Source organism: Lissotriton helveticus, chromosome 2_1, assembly GCF_964261635.1.
Source record: "Lissotriton helveticus chromosome 2_1, aLisHel1.1, whole genome shotgun sequence".
Taxonomy (NCBI): domain Eukaryota; kingdom Metazoa; phylum Chordata; class Amphibia; order Caudata; family Salamandridae; genus Lissotriton; species Lissotriton helveticus.
Genome location: NC_136059.1, coordinates 1,546,526,978 through 1,546,543,024, shown reverse-complemented (window position 1 = coordinate 1,546,543,024; position 16,047 = coordinate 1,546,526,978). Strand labels below are relative to the sequence as shown.

The 16,047-nt window shown below is 38.5% G+C and overlaps 1 protein-coding gene across 2 annotated transcripts in view; it reads right to left on the bottom strand.

Annotated features, from left to right (window-relative positions):
• Positions 1–16,047, bottom strand: part of SPMAP2L (sperm microtubule associated protein 2 like) — a 928,058-nt gene that overhangs the window by 97,733 nt on the left and 814,278 nt on the right. For both annotated transcript variants that reach the window (XR_013607593.1, XM_078677574.1), the window contains exon 12: positions 15,704–15,879. Coding sequence is in view for 1 of the 2 variants with exons in the window: in XM_078677574.1 (XP_078533700.1) it covers positions 15,704–15,879 (176 nt within the window). In the remaining variant the exon portion in view is untranslated. The remainder of the gene's footprint in view (positions 1–15,703; positions 15,880–16,047) is intronic.

Sequence of the window (16,047 nt, the reverse complement as noted above, 5' to 3'; positions counted from 1 at the left end):
GGAGGGGTGGCTCTACTCCGGCTGGGGTGAGAGCTAGGGGGGAGGGGGGTGGTGGGAGAGTGCTCTCCGCACTTTGGGGTGTTGAGGGTGGGGGAGGTAAAAATAAAGAAAACAGTTTGCAGGCTGAGACGGGGGACTTAAATAATGAAACCGGAATTTTTTTGTACATTAAACACAATCATAGAACGCAATACATGAGTTTAAGCTACCACTATGGACAACATAAGATAAACTTTGAACGTAAAACTTTAATTCTGTCTTTTTTTTTGCTTTTTAAAAACAGCTTTATAGATGTATGAAATAAAATGCCTTGCCTGGAACGTTGCCGGGCTAAACAGCAAAAATAAACGAACTCTGATAAAAGAAGAACTAAAAGTACACAACTCTCATATTGTTCTTCTGTCTGAAACACATATCGCAGGGAAAGATAGAAAACTTCTTAACCATCTAGGATACGATGTTATTATCAGCTCAACCTATGGCCAATCTGTTAGGGGAGTTGCTATACTTAAAGATAAACGGTTCAAAGCTGAGACAATACAAACATTTTGTGATAAAAATGGCAGATGGGCTATTGCTCAGATACGTTTTGAGAATGCTATCTATGTCTTATGCGTGGTATATGGATGCAACATAGATGACCCTACTATATTTGATGAATTGAATATTAAGCTACTAGGTTGGACTGGAGAACTCATTATTATGGGTGATTTTAACTGCATCATGGATTACAGAATAGATACTACTAGATCTGGGGGATATCAAAGAATGCATAAGACAAGGGCTTCTATTAATGACATCTGTCGTATCCATAATCTGAAAGATGCTTGGCGAAATTTATATGCTAGTAAGCCAGGATATACTTATTACTCTGCACCCCACAAATTAGGCTCAAGGCTCGACATGGCATTTATAGGCGACAATTTATTGAATACAAGCTCTTTGTTCTTATGCCCACGTATTTCCTCAGACCATAACGCTATAATTCTATCATTTAAAACAGCACATATTAGAACTACCCCTAGGCCTTACTCTTTCCCAAGACATTTAATATCGGATACAGAATATATAATAGAGTTAAAATTACACCTTACAGAATTCATAAGTATAAACTTGAACTCAGCATCACCAGCAATAGTATGGGATGCTTGTAAATCTAGCATCAGAGGCTACACCCAAGCTTACGTGATTAGACAAAACATAGAACTAAAAAAAAAGAACGACACTTTGATATCAAACATAAGTACCCAAGAGGAACTACTGTCATCATCTCTTCAATCTAACTCGCCATTGAGCACAGAAATAGGACTTAAACTCACGTCACTGAAAAACGAAGTAAAATCTAAATTTATCAAAAAAAGTATAAATAGCCTACATAAATTTAAAATGAATCAATATGAAGGTGGGGATAAAATTGGGAAAATCCTGGCCTATAAAACCGCTGAAGATAGAGCAAATGCCACAATTACAAATATACGGGGGAGAGGGAATAAACTTTATAATAAACCCCAAGACATCTTAGATCAATTTGCTGACTACTATAAGAATTTATACACTCCGGAAACGATCCCCAGCATAGATGACATACAGAAATACATTGAAAAACACATCACAGACACTCAAAATATTATAGAGATAGACTCGCTATCTGACGAGATAACAATGCTGGAATTACATCAAGCCATTGCTTCATTGCCCTCAGGAAAAGCAGCAGGGGAAGACACTATACAACTAGAAATATATAAAGTATGTCTAAAAGAACTTGAGCAACTCTTGCTAAAAGTAATTCAATCTGTAGGCCCTGAAGGGAAAGCACCACAATCTTGGAATAGGGCTAAAATAATATTTTTTCCAAAGAAGGACAAACCGAAGGAAGAAAGAAGGTCTTATCGCCCCATCTCGCTGATAAACACAGATGCGAAAATCTTTGCCAAAATTCTAGCTCTAAGACTGGCTCCCATCATGCCCATGATTATCCATCCACAGCAACATGGCTTCATCACTGGGAGAGACACCACCATACATGTTAACACGGCCATTACAGCATTTGATGTTGCAGAGACGGATGCCACCCCACTCGGCATGATCCTGTTAGATGCTGAAAAAGCTTTTGACCGAGTGGGGTGGGATTTTTTATGGTGCATACTGTCTAAATTAGGATTTGGTGGGGAATTTCTGAAATGTATTAAGGCACTGTATGACAAACCAACTGCTTTTACTAGCTATGGGGGGCTGGTATCTTCAGATTTCAGGATCTTACGAGGAACTCGACAGGGCTGTCCTCTCTCACCTCTATTATTTGCACTCTCTTTGGAACCCTTTTTGTTAGCCCTCCAATCTCAAACCCAGATAATACCCTTTAAATCAGGACATCAAGAATTAAAAATAACAGCATACGCTGACGACATAGCGGTTTACACGGAAGATGTTGTAGAGGCTCAAAAAGGAATCATTTTAGAAGCTGAAAAATACGGCAAGGTAGCGGGCTATAAACTAAATTTACAAAAAACGCAAATAATAGTCAACTATGCCCCACCTGTGATAGTGCCCGAGATATGCAAAGTAGCCACCTATCTGGGAATAAGAATAACAGCTAAAGTACAAGACATCAATAAAATAAACTATGATGAATTACTTAAATCCACTAGCGTTTTATTAAAAAAGTGGCATAGGCTACCTTTGAATATAATTGGCAGAATAAATTTGATAAAAATTAAGGTATTACCTAAATATGTATATCTATTTCGCTCTATACCATTAGCATTAAATAATCATTTTTTTAAGAAACTGGATGGTATACCTAGCAGTTTTATATGGGGGTATAAAAAGGCAAGAAGATCACTAAATCTCATGAAGAACGACATACATGATGGCGGGCTTAATTTCCCGGACTTTAAATTATACTTTTGGTCTGCCTTCATCAATCGTATACGCTCTTTACTCAATGAAGGAAGGGCTTTATTCTTTCATTATTTTATGCTAAAATCTGATTCAAACTTATTTTTATATAGAACTAACGATCCTAATTACTTCAAAAGAGTTAAATTTAAGACAGCTAGAGATATAACAAAGATATGGGGCAATATTCTTTCTTTTTGTGATACTAATTTTTTTCACTCTGAGCTACCACTTTGGGGAAACCCTGGTCTCCCAAATATCTTCAATGATAACACAGTCCATGGATGGTCCAGATTAGGTATTATTACTCTAGGAGATTTATACAACACTCAGGGTTTCATGGATTTTAACACTCTTAAGCAACTATACAATTTATCTGAAAATATGAGATACAAATATTTACAGATACATGACTATCTGATCAACAAAAAACAAATTCTGAAAGCTCCTGAGCGGGATATCTGGACCTGCCTACACTCATCCAAAAATAAATCTGTCATAAGTGAGACATATAGAACCCTCACTGCTATCAAACCCAATGACTGCAGTAAGCTTGCTGATAAATGGAGTAGAGTATTGGGAATAAATATAACTCCTAAACAGATAACAAGCTCCTTTATGAATATCAACAAACGAGTACGATCATCCAGCTTAAGACTTCAACAATTTAGAACAACATGCATGCTATATTATACCCCTGAAAGAATCTCTAAATGGTCTTCCAACAATACTTTTAGCGACCGCACTAAATGTCCTAAATGTTTTACTGAAGCAGCAGATCTGGTACATATGCTGTTTTCATGCCCGAATTTGAAAACTTTTTGGGGTGAAATTGAAAAAGTTTTGAACATGAAGCAGATCCAGATACCTGCGCTAACAGCTGCGTCTGTCTTATTAGATACTTACTCAGCCCCACTCCCACAAGCTGCCTTGATCACGATATTAATATCCTGTGCTAAACTAACTCTGGCTAGAGCTTGGGTCAGTCCAGAAACACCTAAGATCTGGGACTGGTGGGCATTAGTAACCGAAATACACTCAATGGAGCTCGCTTTGGCAAACATTAGGGGCATAAAGGCAATGAAAAAATATGAAAAAAACTGGGGAACTTTCATGGAACGCTGATGGTATACTCATGAAAAGACTATGTTATTTGATAAGCATTACGGTGCTCTGAGATTGTTAACATGATATTGCTCCTCTCTACATCTGTATCTGCCCTTATCTCTTCTTCTCTCGCTTGTCTTTTCTTTCTTTTTTTTTCCCTTTTCCGATCACAGCACTGATTTGATTTTGTATTCGTTCTATATGATACCCACCATATATATGTATTGTGTTTTATGTACAATTATTACTTTTTCTTGGATTTGCTGTTTACTGTTTGTTGTTCTCTCCGTCAGCCTGCTAACAATAAAAAAAAAAAATTAAAAAAAAAGAGCCACCCTTCCTTTGCATGCACTCCGTCTGTCTGATATCACAATGTGATAGTCCTAAGGAACTAATTCATCTATAGGGCACTGGAGGATTCTGGGAGCAAAGTCTCAGTTAGACATTAAAGATCTAGGTCATGGTCCATGCTCAAGTGTCTGATAAAATGTCAATGAGGGATTGCTGATCACACACTACAAAGCATTGCCTTGAGACATGTGGCATTCTTTTGGGATACATCGTTACTACTCTCTTCTATCGTATAATAACTGCGCTGTCCTTCCTTTTTTAATCTGACCACTGTATCTTGCTAAGAGGGTGATTATTTAGGTCCAGCTATGGTAATTCAATGCTGGAATATGTTTTAGGCTCATTGCTTGCTATAAATCCTGTATCCGAAGTGAGTGAAACAGAGTTTGTGGCTGCTTGTTGTGTTTGGGTGAGGCTGGTCGCATGCCATGTTTGGGTGCGGGTAGACAGATGGGTTTGCCTCTGGTGAACTGTCGGTATGCCCACCCGGCTTACTCCCTACATAGATGCAGTGCAACATCCAATTTTTTTGTCTTAGATGCTAGAATGCATGAACTGGCCTTTTCAAAACTACTGCCACACTAAAAATAGTAAAACAAATTCCTTATAACAAACAGATTAAAGGCTCACTGAATCCTAAGGTTACCAAAAAAGACTTCCAACTAGTCTCATAATCACAACATCACTGGCTCAATCATCAGCAATTAAAGTCTAGATAAAATAAAAATTCTAAATTTCATTTAAATACAGTTGGCAACAGCGAAATTCAAGTAAAATATGTGCAAAATGTGTGAAAATGGCAGAAAAGCACATCATATGGTCGCATAATCAAATCTTACCGGGAGGGTGATGCAGCAGCATCCATTTTATGTTGTTTTTCCTGTTAGAGGTAAGAGAGTGTGCTTCGGCCTTTACAAAATGGCTGCCACTCTAAAAATTGTAAAACAACTTCTCATGTCTGTAGAATCCTTCCCAGCCTGGGCACTCAAAAATTGATACGTTACACACAGAGCTTGGTACTACGTCTTATTCCTTTGCATGTAACTGCGAACTCCACATTCTAAACATTCATTGAAATGAGTGTTCTTGGGACATCGATGCTTGTCAGCATATACCTTCATCCTTTGCTTATTGCACAAGTCTGTTTGATGAAGTTCACCATCTGTTGTAGATCTTCTGTTGGTCCTTTGTGATAATTTGGTCATCTTCACTTTCCCTACAATCAGGGCAGCAGGACTTTCACCTATCGTTGAATGAGGAGTCAACCGGTAAGCCCGAAGAGCAGCACGGAGAGCTGATTTCAAGATCAAGCTTCTCCAATGTAGCACACTGGATGGTCTTTTAAGGGTGTTCGTAAAGCGTTCAAAGACGCCATTTGCTTGAATTTAAAGAGGTGTGCTTTTCTGATGCTTCACATTGAGATGGTTAAGAAAGTCTCTGAAATCTCAGCTGTTGAAAGGTGGGCCACTGAATTACAAAAGAAATCTCAGGCAATTATATTTAAAATAAGGTAGAGGGCACATAAGAAGACAAACAGCGAAAGTCTTATTTCCTACAAAAATGGAAAAATCCTTTTAATCTTTTAAATAACAATGTCATTGTGTCTCTCTGAATAATTATTTGCTGAACAAGTTTACAATATATTAATAAAATATACAGTCATCAGACATACTAATAATCATACATACCCATGCATACATCCACTTCACAAACCCCTCATTATCAATATGCTACAGAAATACATTATGATTGTACATTATATATTTGTATCACGCAATCAACAATATGTTTTAATTAACTAATGCAACAAAAGTCTGTACATATTTGTGGCCGAAAAACGGAATTCTTTATATCTATAGTTTTTTAAAACTATAGATATAAAGAATTCCATTTTTTGGCCACAAATATGACTGTAATGTATGTTATTAATATATTGTAAACTTTTACTACAAATAATTATTCATAAAGACACAGTGACATTGCCATTTAAAAGTTAAAAAGGGCTTTGCTATTATTGTATCAAATAAACTGTTTAGCTGTTTTTCTTTATACGTGCCCTCCACCTTATTTTATATATAATTGCCAAAGATTTCTCTTGTAATTCATTGATATTATCCCTGCCTTGAGCGAATCAACTACTTGCAGGAGAACCCTTTTTTCCTCTAATGAAAGGTGGGCCACTTTAGATTTGCAGGAACACGCCATGTTGCAAATACCAGCATCTGAAAGGGGAGGAGATCGAATCAAAATCCTCCAACAAAAAGAATCGAAACACATTCTTACGTTCAGAACTTTGGACCCAAGAGGATTGAACCAGAACGAAGAACTCTATGTGCATTTGTAAATAAAACTATTAAAGACTGAAAGTTTGGAATCAGGCTCACCACAGAACGACAAAATAAAATTAATAATGAAGTACATAAGCTCACTGGAGAGCCAAAAAACACATAGACATTGAACTTTGGACATTGAAAGAATAATAAAACACCGCCAATGCAGTGAACAATAATTGATGCTCACTAGAGAGCCATAATTGTAAAAAATCATTGCTACAAATCATCACTGTAAAGAAATGCTTACGTTGAAATAGTTTTTTAAAATGCACTTATTTCACATTGAGCACGAGCACTGAAACAAAGCTAAAAAAGCTGTAGAAATATCACAAACTACACAGACCACAATGCACTTGCTAATATTACAGGAAGTCACCTCGTGCTAAAAATAAAAGAAGACCGTGATCAAGCCTTGTGTGAAGGTGAAACGAGTTGGGACTTGGCTAATTTGTCTAAAATAAAGTCGCTGTAATCTACAAACAGAATACGAGTGAGTGCGTTCTTAATTTTCCAAGAAACTTGGAATCCTTTGTTAATATTTAGCGGCTGGATCCTGCCGAAAAGAAACGCACTGCGCGGAAGGTGGAGCACCGGCATCAAGATAGATCAAACACTGGGTGAATTTTGATACAAAGACGCGAGGCAGCCGTCGCGAGAATAGATACATACTAACCGATTAACAGACTGCGGGAAAGTGAAAGCAGTTGAAGCAGGCAAAACATGCTCCAGGAATCCTGAAATAACTACCGAAGTGGAAACGGCGGAAGAATCCTACCGGAGGGCAGGGAGCCACTCCGTCACACGGAAACGGGGTAAGAGCGATTACAATTGCCGAACGCTAAGCATATACATTAAGCGTCTGTAGAAACTCGGGAAACAAAGGTATTAAAAGCGATAAAAAGCACTCTCAGGCGAAGATCATAGCAACAATTTACATCACCTTTCAAAAACGCTCTACGATCAAAAATAAATTACATAAACCAGGTCACAGAGAGTGTACCGGCTAATAAAAATAGTGAATAGGAAATAAGGAGGGAGTATAAGACATTGCACGTTGAAACGCATTCTGAGACTCGTGTTCCAACGGCGCATCATCAAGTAAAATTAAAGAGACATAATATTTGCCATGGAGGAGAGAGAAGCTAAACGCAAAGCAGAAATGGCGGATTAATTCACAACAACAATCAAACCTCGAATTGAAAGGGGCCAAATAACAACATCTAGCAGTAACAAAGATAAACTAAGACATTGGGAAATACTATCAAAAAAAGAAATAAATAAATGGTGGGAGCTATTGACCCTGCAAAAATATGTAGAGGCTAAAAGAATACCAAGGGGCCTCCGCCTCACACTAATACCAAGCCACCAGGACACCAGTGGGGAACTTCTGAAGGAATGGGGGGAACATCTATTAGACTCCTCAACATGTCTTATGATCATTCTCATCAAGCATATTGACAAAGTACTAAAAGAAATAAGAAAAGAACTAAACAGTGTGGAAGAAGAAATAGAGAAATTAATTCTAACTGAGGTACAAAAAAAACTGAAGTCTGACATCCTAAAAAAATTGGATAAACACAAAGAGAGAGTAAAACAAAGGAAACAATTCAAATTTCAAAGGGATAAAGCGGACATCAAGGAAGGAAGAATTTTTATATTTGGAAAACAATATGAAGTGAGGAAAAATAAGAAACAGAGTGAGACAACCACTCAGGAAACATCCAGCTTTGATTCTTTATCAAGTACTGACATAAGTGGAACACAAGACAATATACAGCAAACCAAAACCACTGAGATGAGAATAAAGACCAATTTTTTTAACAGAAATGAGAATGGCTTTGGAGCAACAAAATATAAACAAATGGTCAAAATGAGGCAGAGGCAGGGGATGAAACAGAAGAAAACCAGACGAGGCTAGATAGGCCAGGGAAGAAGCAAAGACAGACACATGGTCAAGAGAGAGGTTGAGACAGCCTCGGAAATAGACATACAAGTTCAAAACTCACAAGAACTGAATATAATCAACCTGTCCTCCAGAATCATGACACCCACAGAAAATGAAACACTCAAGAAAGGTCTGAAATTCTGCCCCACCTCACATCTGAATATAGCAGAAACAAGAATGACTTGTATAATTACACAAAAAAGCTAAAATTAGCCACAATATATGCAGAAAAACCAGAAACCAACATCCCGAATACCACCATGAATGAAATGAATCAGTTACTGGCAGAAGATGCAGAGAGTCTAAAAACACTGATGATAATGGGCACAACATCCTATTCCTAAGAAGAGCAAGCAATTCTAGAATTGGAAGATACAGTTCCCAGAGATGGAGCAAATGAGAGTGGTCTGAAATTAAAATCTAAATTTTGCCCTAACTTACCACCAGGGAATAAGATAGACCTCTTCCATGAAGCGGTAGTGGATGAACTATACAAAATGAAATTAAATACAGGAAGAAACAACTTGACTATTAAACAAAGAGAGACATTGAAGAACCTGCAAAGTGACAAAACAATTAAAATCGAACCAGCGGACAAAGGGGGCAATATTGTCATCCTCAATAAAAAGGAGTATATAGAAGAAGCCAAACGCCAACTTCTGGATGTAGAATGTTATCAACTACTGAACAAAGATCCAAGAAAAGAATTACAAAATGAGATAATGAAATATCTTAAGGATTGGCAACAAAAGGGCTTAATAGATGATGAGGAATATCGGTACTTGGATAAGAAACATCCGACCATACCTACTTTTTATTGGCTCCCTAAAATACACAAAAATCGGGACAAACCACCGGGCAGGCCTATAGTCTCGGCAAATAAGTCCACATTGGAACAAACATCAAATTATATTGACCACTTTCTAGATCCACTCGTAAAAGACCTCAATTCCTATCTACAGGATACAACAGACCTTTTAAGAAAATTAGAGAAAGTAACATGGGCTGCAACATACAAACTAATAACCATGGATGTGCTATCACTATATACCAACATAGAACACTCCATAGGTATGAATGCCTGCAAACACTACTTGGGAAAACGTAACATCAAATACAAGGAACATAACACCATGCTGAATGAGATGATCTCATTATGTTTAAACAACAAGATCTTCTTATTCAATAAACAGATGTATAAACAGATAAGAGGCTGTACGATGGGATTTTCATTCTCTCCCAACTATGCCAACCTTACGATGGGGTGGTTCGAGCAAAAACTGGCATGGCACACTGAAAACTATGAATGGGGAGAAAAGACCATACTATGACTTAGATTCAAAGATGACCTGCTGTTCATCTGGGACGGGACTGAGGAGGACTTCGAGAAATACTTTGAGAAATTGAACAACACTCCAACGAAATTGAAGTTCACATTTGCAATCAGTTCAGAAAGAGTAACATTTTTGGACACCGAAATATATATCGAAAACAACTCCATACAGACAACATTACACAGAGAGAGCACTGCTACAAATGCAACTCTACTGGAGAGAGCTTTCACGATGAGAATCTAAAGTGGAGCATCCCATATGGGGAATTTTTGAGACTCAAAAGGAACTGCTTAAATGAAGAAGAATTTCTCAAAAACAGTAAACAAGCCAGTAATCGATTCCTCACTCGAAAGTACCCCCAAAAAGTTGTGACAAAGTGTCTAAACAGAGTCATGAACCAAGATCAGAAAACAATCCTGCAAAAGAAGAAAAAGGATGAAAAAAACGATAATAAGATCAGACTCATAACGACATAAAAAACTAACTAACATCATTAGAAAATATTGGGGAATACTAAAAATGGATCAGACCATGGCAGAACTAATAGGGGATCATCCAAACATCACGTTCCGGCAAGCCAAAAACATAGGTGATGAAATCGTTCATAGTCACTTCAAAGAAACTCCAAACAAAACATGGCTCCAGAGTAAAGGCTTCTGGCCCTGCAAACAGTGCAAGGTCTGCAAGATTGCGACTCCAACAAAGGAAATTAAAATCAACAAAGGCATGAAATGGAAAATAAGGCAACATCTTACGTGCAAGAGCTCACATGTAATCTACATTATAGAATGTCCACGCCAAAAAAGATATATAGGAAGCACGATCTTTGAAGTGAAGAAACGTATCTTGGAGCATGTCCGAGCCACAAGCCATGAAGATCGTACAAACGCAGTGGCCAAACACATGGAGAAATACCATGATGGAAATGGGAAACCTTGAAATATTGTGCACTTGAACAAATACCAGCATCTGAAAGGGGAGGAGATTGAATCAAAATCCTCCGACAAAAAGAATCGAAACACATTCTCACATTCAGAACTTTGGAACCAAGAGGATTGAACCAGAACGAAGAACTCTATGTGCATTTGTAAATAAAACTAATAAAGATTGAAAGTTTGAAATCAGGCTCACCACAGAACGACAAAATAAAATTAATAATGAAGTACATAAGCTCACTGGAGAGCCAAAAAACACATAGACATTGAACTTTGGACATTGAAAGAATAATACAACACCGCCAATGCAGTGAACAATAATTGATGCTCACTAGAGAGCCATAGTGGTAAAAAATCATTGCTACAAATCATCACTGTAAAGAAATGCTTACGTTGAAACAGTTTTTTAAAATGCACTTATTTCACATTGAGCACGAGCATTGAAACGAAGCTAGAATAGCTGTAGAAATGTCATTAACTACACAGATCACAATGCACTTGATAATATTACCGGAAGTCACCTTGTGCTAAAAAAAAAAAAAGAAGTCCAGCTGTCAGGGTTCCTTATCCCGTGATCAAGCCTTGTGTGAAGATGAAACACATTGGGACTTGGCTAATTTGTCTAAAATAAAGCCGCTGTAATCTACAAACAGAACACGAGTGAGTGCGTTCTTAATTTTCCAAGCAACTTGGAATCGTTTGTTAATATTTATCGGCTGGATCCTGCCAAAAAGAAACACACCGCGGGGAAGGTGGAGCGCCGGCGTCAAGATGGATCAAACACTGGGTGAGAATTGCAAAAATGCCATCTAACTTTGTGATGATTCTTTCTTGAGTGATCAATGAGAGAACTTCTACCAATGGAAAATGGAGCATTCATCAATAACCACCATCAGGTGATGTCCATTATCAAAGGACCAAAGAAATTAATAGTGATTCTCTTCCAAACATATTTTGGTAAATCTGACATGTTCAAGGTATGTTGAGTGGGTTTGGGAGATGAGCAATTGCACAGGCTTTCAACTCGCTCATCAAGATGAGGAAACCAAGCTCGGTCTTGGAGAGCTTGTTTTGTGGCAACAATTCCATGTTGACCTTCATGGACCACTTCAATTACTGATTGTCACAGACTATCAGGTATGACAATTCTCGAACCTGGTAAGACAATATCTTCTTGAGTAATGGAAGGTTCATCTTTCATATTTTTGAACTTCTGATATTTGCTGTCGTGTGATAGGTTGGATGTGCTGCTTTCAGGATTGATGTGCAATAACGTCTTTCAGTATCAAAATGTCACTATCATTGCTCGTTGCAGTACTGATTCAATTCTAGAAGGTATCTTGGCTTTTGGATTGCCAAAGATGGTAAGCAATGCTTGATGATCTGTTACAAGAGTGAAAGGTTTTCCATGTAAGAATATGTGGAAATGTTCACAAGCCCACACCACTGCTAAACTTTCTTTCTAAGGGTGTGAATAGGCACATTACAATTGTGACAAACTTCTGCTTGCTTATGACACAATATGCCTTTGAGCATTTGGGTGTCCACTATGTTGGGCAAGGACCATGCCTAACCCAACTTAGATCAAAATAGGCCATTTCAGTGGTGTTCTCAATTGCATGCTTGATTTTCCTAAAACTTTGTTCATATTCGTGTGACCAGTAAAATGAAACATTTTTTTTGTTAAGTCTCTTAAGAGAGCACTTACAGTGGCAAAGCCGCTTATTTACCTGTAACTGTAACTGGTCAGTCAAGAAATGAACATAACATGGTTACATCTTATGGGGGATTGATGGCTGACAAAGCTTGTACTTTAGCTGGATCCGGCATCATGCCTCCATCAGTAAAGATAAGGCCAAAGAACCCGGGTTTTGTGGAACCCACATTTCTCAGCCTTCAAAGTTAAACCTGCATTACCAAGTAAACGACATACATGTAAGATCTTTATAATGTTCCTTTTGTCTAGCCCGAAAATCAATATATCATCACTGTAACTGAAAGCATTCCTGATGGGTTGTATGACACATCGAATTACATCTTGAAAAGGTTCTGCAGCTGATGACACACCAAAACCTAATCGTTTATATCTGAACATACCAATATGGGTAGAAAAGGTGGTAATGTCCTTGTAATTTTCTTTGAGTTCCACTTGATGAGATCCTATGTTCAGATCAAGGTGAGAGAAGACTTTTGCACCATTTAGCTGTGTGATCTTGTCTGCAATGCGTGGACCAGGATGTTGTTCTCTTTGAATTTCTTTGTTAGCTTGACTCCTATCAACACAGATGCGTGATGTCCTTTTTGGTAACTACCACAATGGGCGAAACCCACGGAGTTGGTCCAAGAGATCGCTCAATGATATCATTCTTTAGTAATGTGTCAAGATCTTTCTCAACAGCTCCTTGTAGATGAAATGTAGTTTGTCTATGTCTTTGAGCAGCAGTAGAACCGTCCTCGTTGATACGCAGTTGCACTTTCATGATCTTAAGGCTTCTTAATCCATGAAACAAATACGGGAACTGACTTATTATCATTAATGTTGTAGTTCACCTATAACAGTCTCATATCAACAGCAGTATTGAAACGGAGTAAACAGACACTTGACACAGTACCTTTAGGTATATGTATGGGGGCTTGTACTTTTGTCTTGTTGTGTCTAATGATTACTATGACTGAACCTTGACTCTTTATTGGCGTCCATGCAGCTCATGTATACACTTTAGTTTTTGACAGTGTGATACAGGGCATTGTATTTCTCTGCAGGCATAATGTTTATTGATGCATCCCTGTCAAAAATAAAATGTATGGGGCAACCATTTTCTTTTCGTGTAATTTCCAGACAATTTTTGAATGACTTTTGTGATTTTACTCATTGACTTTTCTTTGACTGGTATCCTTCTCTGCATGCAACCAGTCTAACATGCGCATGTTTTTCGAAGGTAAACATCAACATCACACATTCGTCTTCCTGATTGTTGCTTGACAATGAAACTGAAGAACTCATGGACGAAGATTTAGACAGCGATCTACTTTGTTTTGCCTCTGCTGATGTTGTCGCTTGGCCTTGTAGGTGTACATAGAATGTTGTATCTGGAAACGTTCAGGCGTCCATTTTATTTTATCATGATTCGCTTAGCTTTTCCTTTCTCTTGCAAAGTGTTACAAAATGGTTCTCCTTCCCACAGGGCGCAGGGCAGCGTCAGGGGCGATCGAGTACGGTCGATCGAGTACGGGGACCGTGTAGAATGCCACACGGCCCCCGTACTCGATCGACAGACGAGTTACTGCTGATTGAATCAGAATCCCTATACCCACCCCCGATGCCGCCCTACCTGGCTGCCTAGACGTGCTATCATGATGTGACACTGACATCTGAGACGCCTACTTCTGACAGCACCTACAAAATCACACAACCCCGTCCTGAAGACGATCCCGAGTCACGAGGATTGAAACGTCGTCGACAACACAGCGCAATACATGGCGCAGCTCCTACAGTTGCTTATTTGAAGTGCAAACCATAACAATCGTACTCTTTGAATCACCCTTGAGTCACATTGTTTATCTGTTCCCACTGTATATATTGTACGCACTTTCACTTCTTGCGCCGTCCACGCTGTCCACAATTGTCACTTGCGTCGCCAACTATGTCACTCGCACATACCGAGCACCAAGTGAAATATGGGTTGTTGTTTTTTGATTCATTTCATACAGTGCTGCTACAACTGTATTCCCCAATTTGTTTTTGTATTATATGATGCAAATGCACATACACTGTAAAATGACTTCAGTCTCCTTATTTCTGCACTAGTAATGCTTTTGGCATACATGCTTAACTGTCTCTACAATAATACCTGTTGGGATATTGTTTGTTTATTCTACCATGTGACAGGCAGCAGCAATGAGGGCTTCATTTAAAAGAACAATGAGGTATGTCTACTGGTACCTGCAACATATATTTCTCATTTGTGAGGGAAACTTGCACTGCTACTGCTTGCAGTGTCCACCTCGTGACGTATGCCTTGCATATTTTCTCACATTTTGCATTATGCTTGGTATGTGAAATTCCCAAAAATACTCAACGCAGCAATTTTGCATAATTTCAAGTCTGTGTGGGTTAAAATCCTATTACATCAGCATCATAACCACCAAAATGATCAGAGCGCAAGTAGCTGTTGTTCACGGCACTTGTGTTTATGCTCTGTTCTTTTGGTGCAAAATACATTGGATGTGAGGACACGTTTAGCACAAAAATATCGAACTAAAAGCCAGATTTGCATTTTGCAAATGTTAGTGTCGTTTTACCAACATTTCACATGATTATGCAAAAGGAAACTACACAAATTTCGCAAGCCCCTCTATTATCATGTACATTTTAATGCCCTCTGCTAATATGAGGTGGACTTTGCACTGACAATTTACAGGGTCAATTGATCAGTCTGACTTTCTGCATTCGAAAAAAAGGAAAATGGAAAACAATTTCTCCCTTGGAAAAGGCAAGAAGAACAAGGACATTACACTAAAATAGATAATACGTTTTCCTGGAACCAAGATTGAAAACATGATTGAATGCATTGCTTACCTGGATCAGTGAGAATTATCATTCTGGCACCCTTTCTTATTTTAATAAGTAGAGACCATCGTTATTGGGATGCTAGTAAAAGAGGGAATCTGAGCACGGTGCCCAGTTGCCATTTGTGTGCTCCTCGTTCAGCTTAACTAGTGAAGTCAACACCTTAAGCTATCCCAAAACACACAACTATAAAGGCAGAGTTGTTTCTGCCTCTTTCTTGTGAAACATACCTTTTGACTGGTTGCGCTAGCTCCACAGTCCTCGGTGTTGCTATCGCTCGTGCAGTTCTCCTTGACACGTGCCAAATACTGCTTCGACCTGGCTGGCATTCTGTTGAAAAATGTTTGGGTTTCGCCAACTCTTCCATTCTTGGGGTTGCCACCGCACACCTGGCCATCTTCGAAATCTGTGTAAGTGAGAAAGAGGAGAGTAGTTGGTGGGAGTCCTTAAAACACCATAATATGTATGGAAAGTGAATTAGTCAATGGAAATCGAGAGGGTGGGTTGCCAATGTAAAATAGACGAGGAGTGACAAATGGCAGGGTCCATTCGTAACCCCCTCAGATAGCATAAT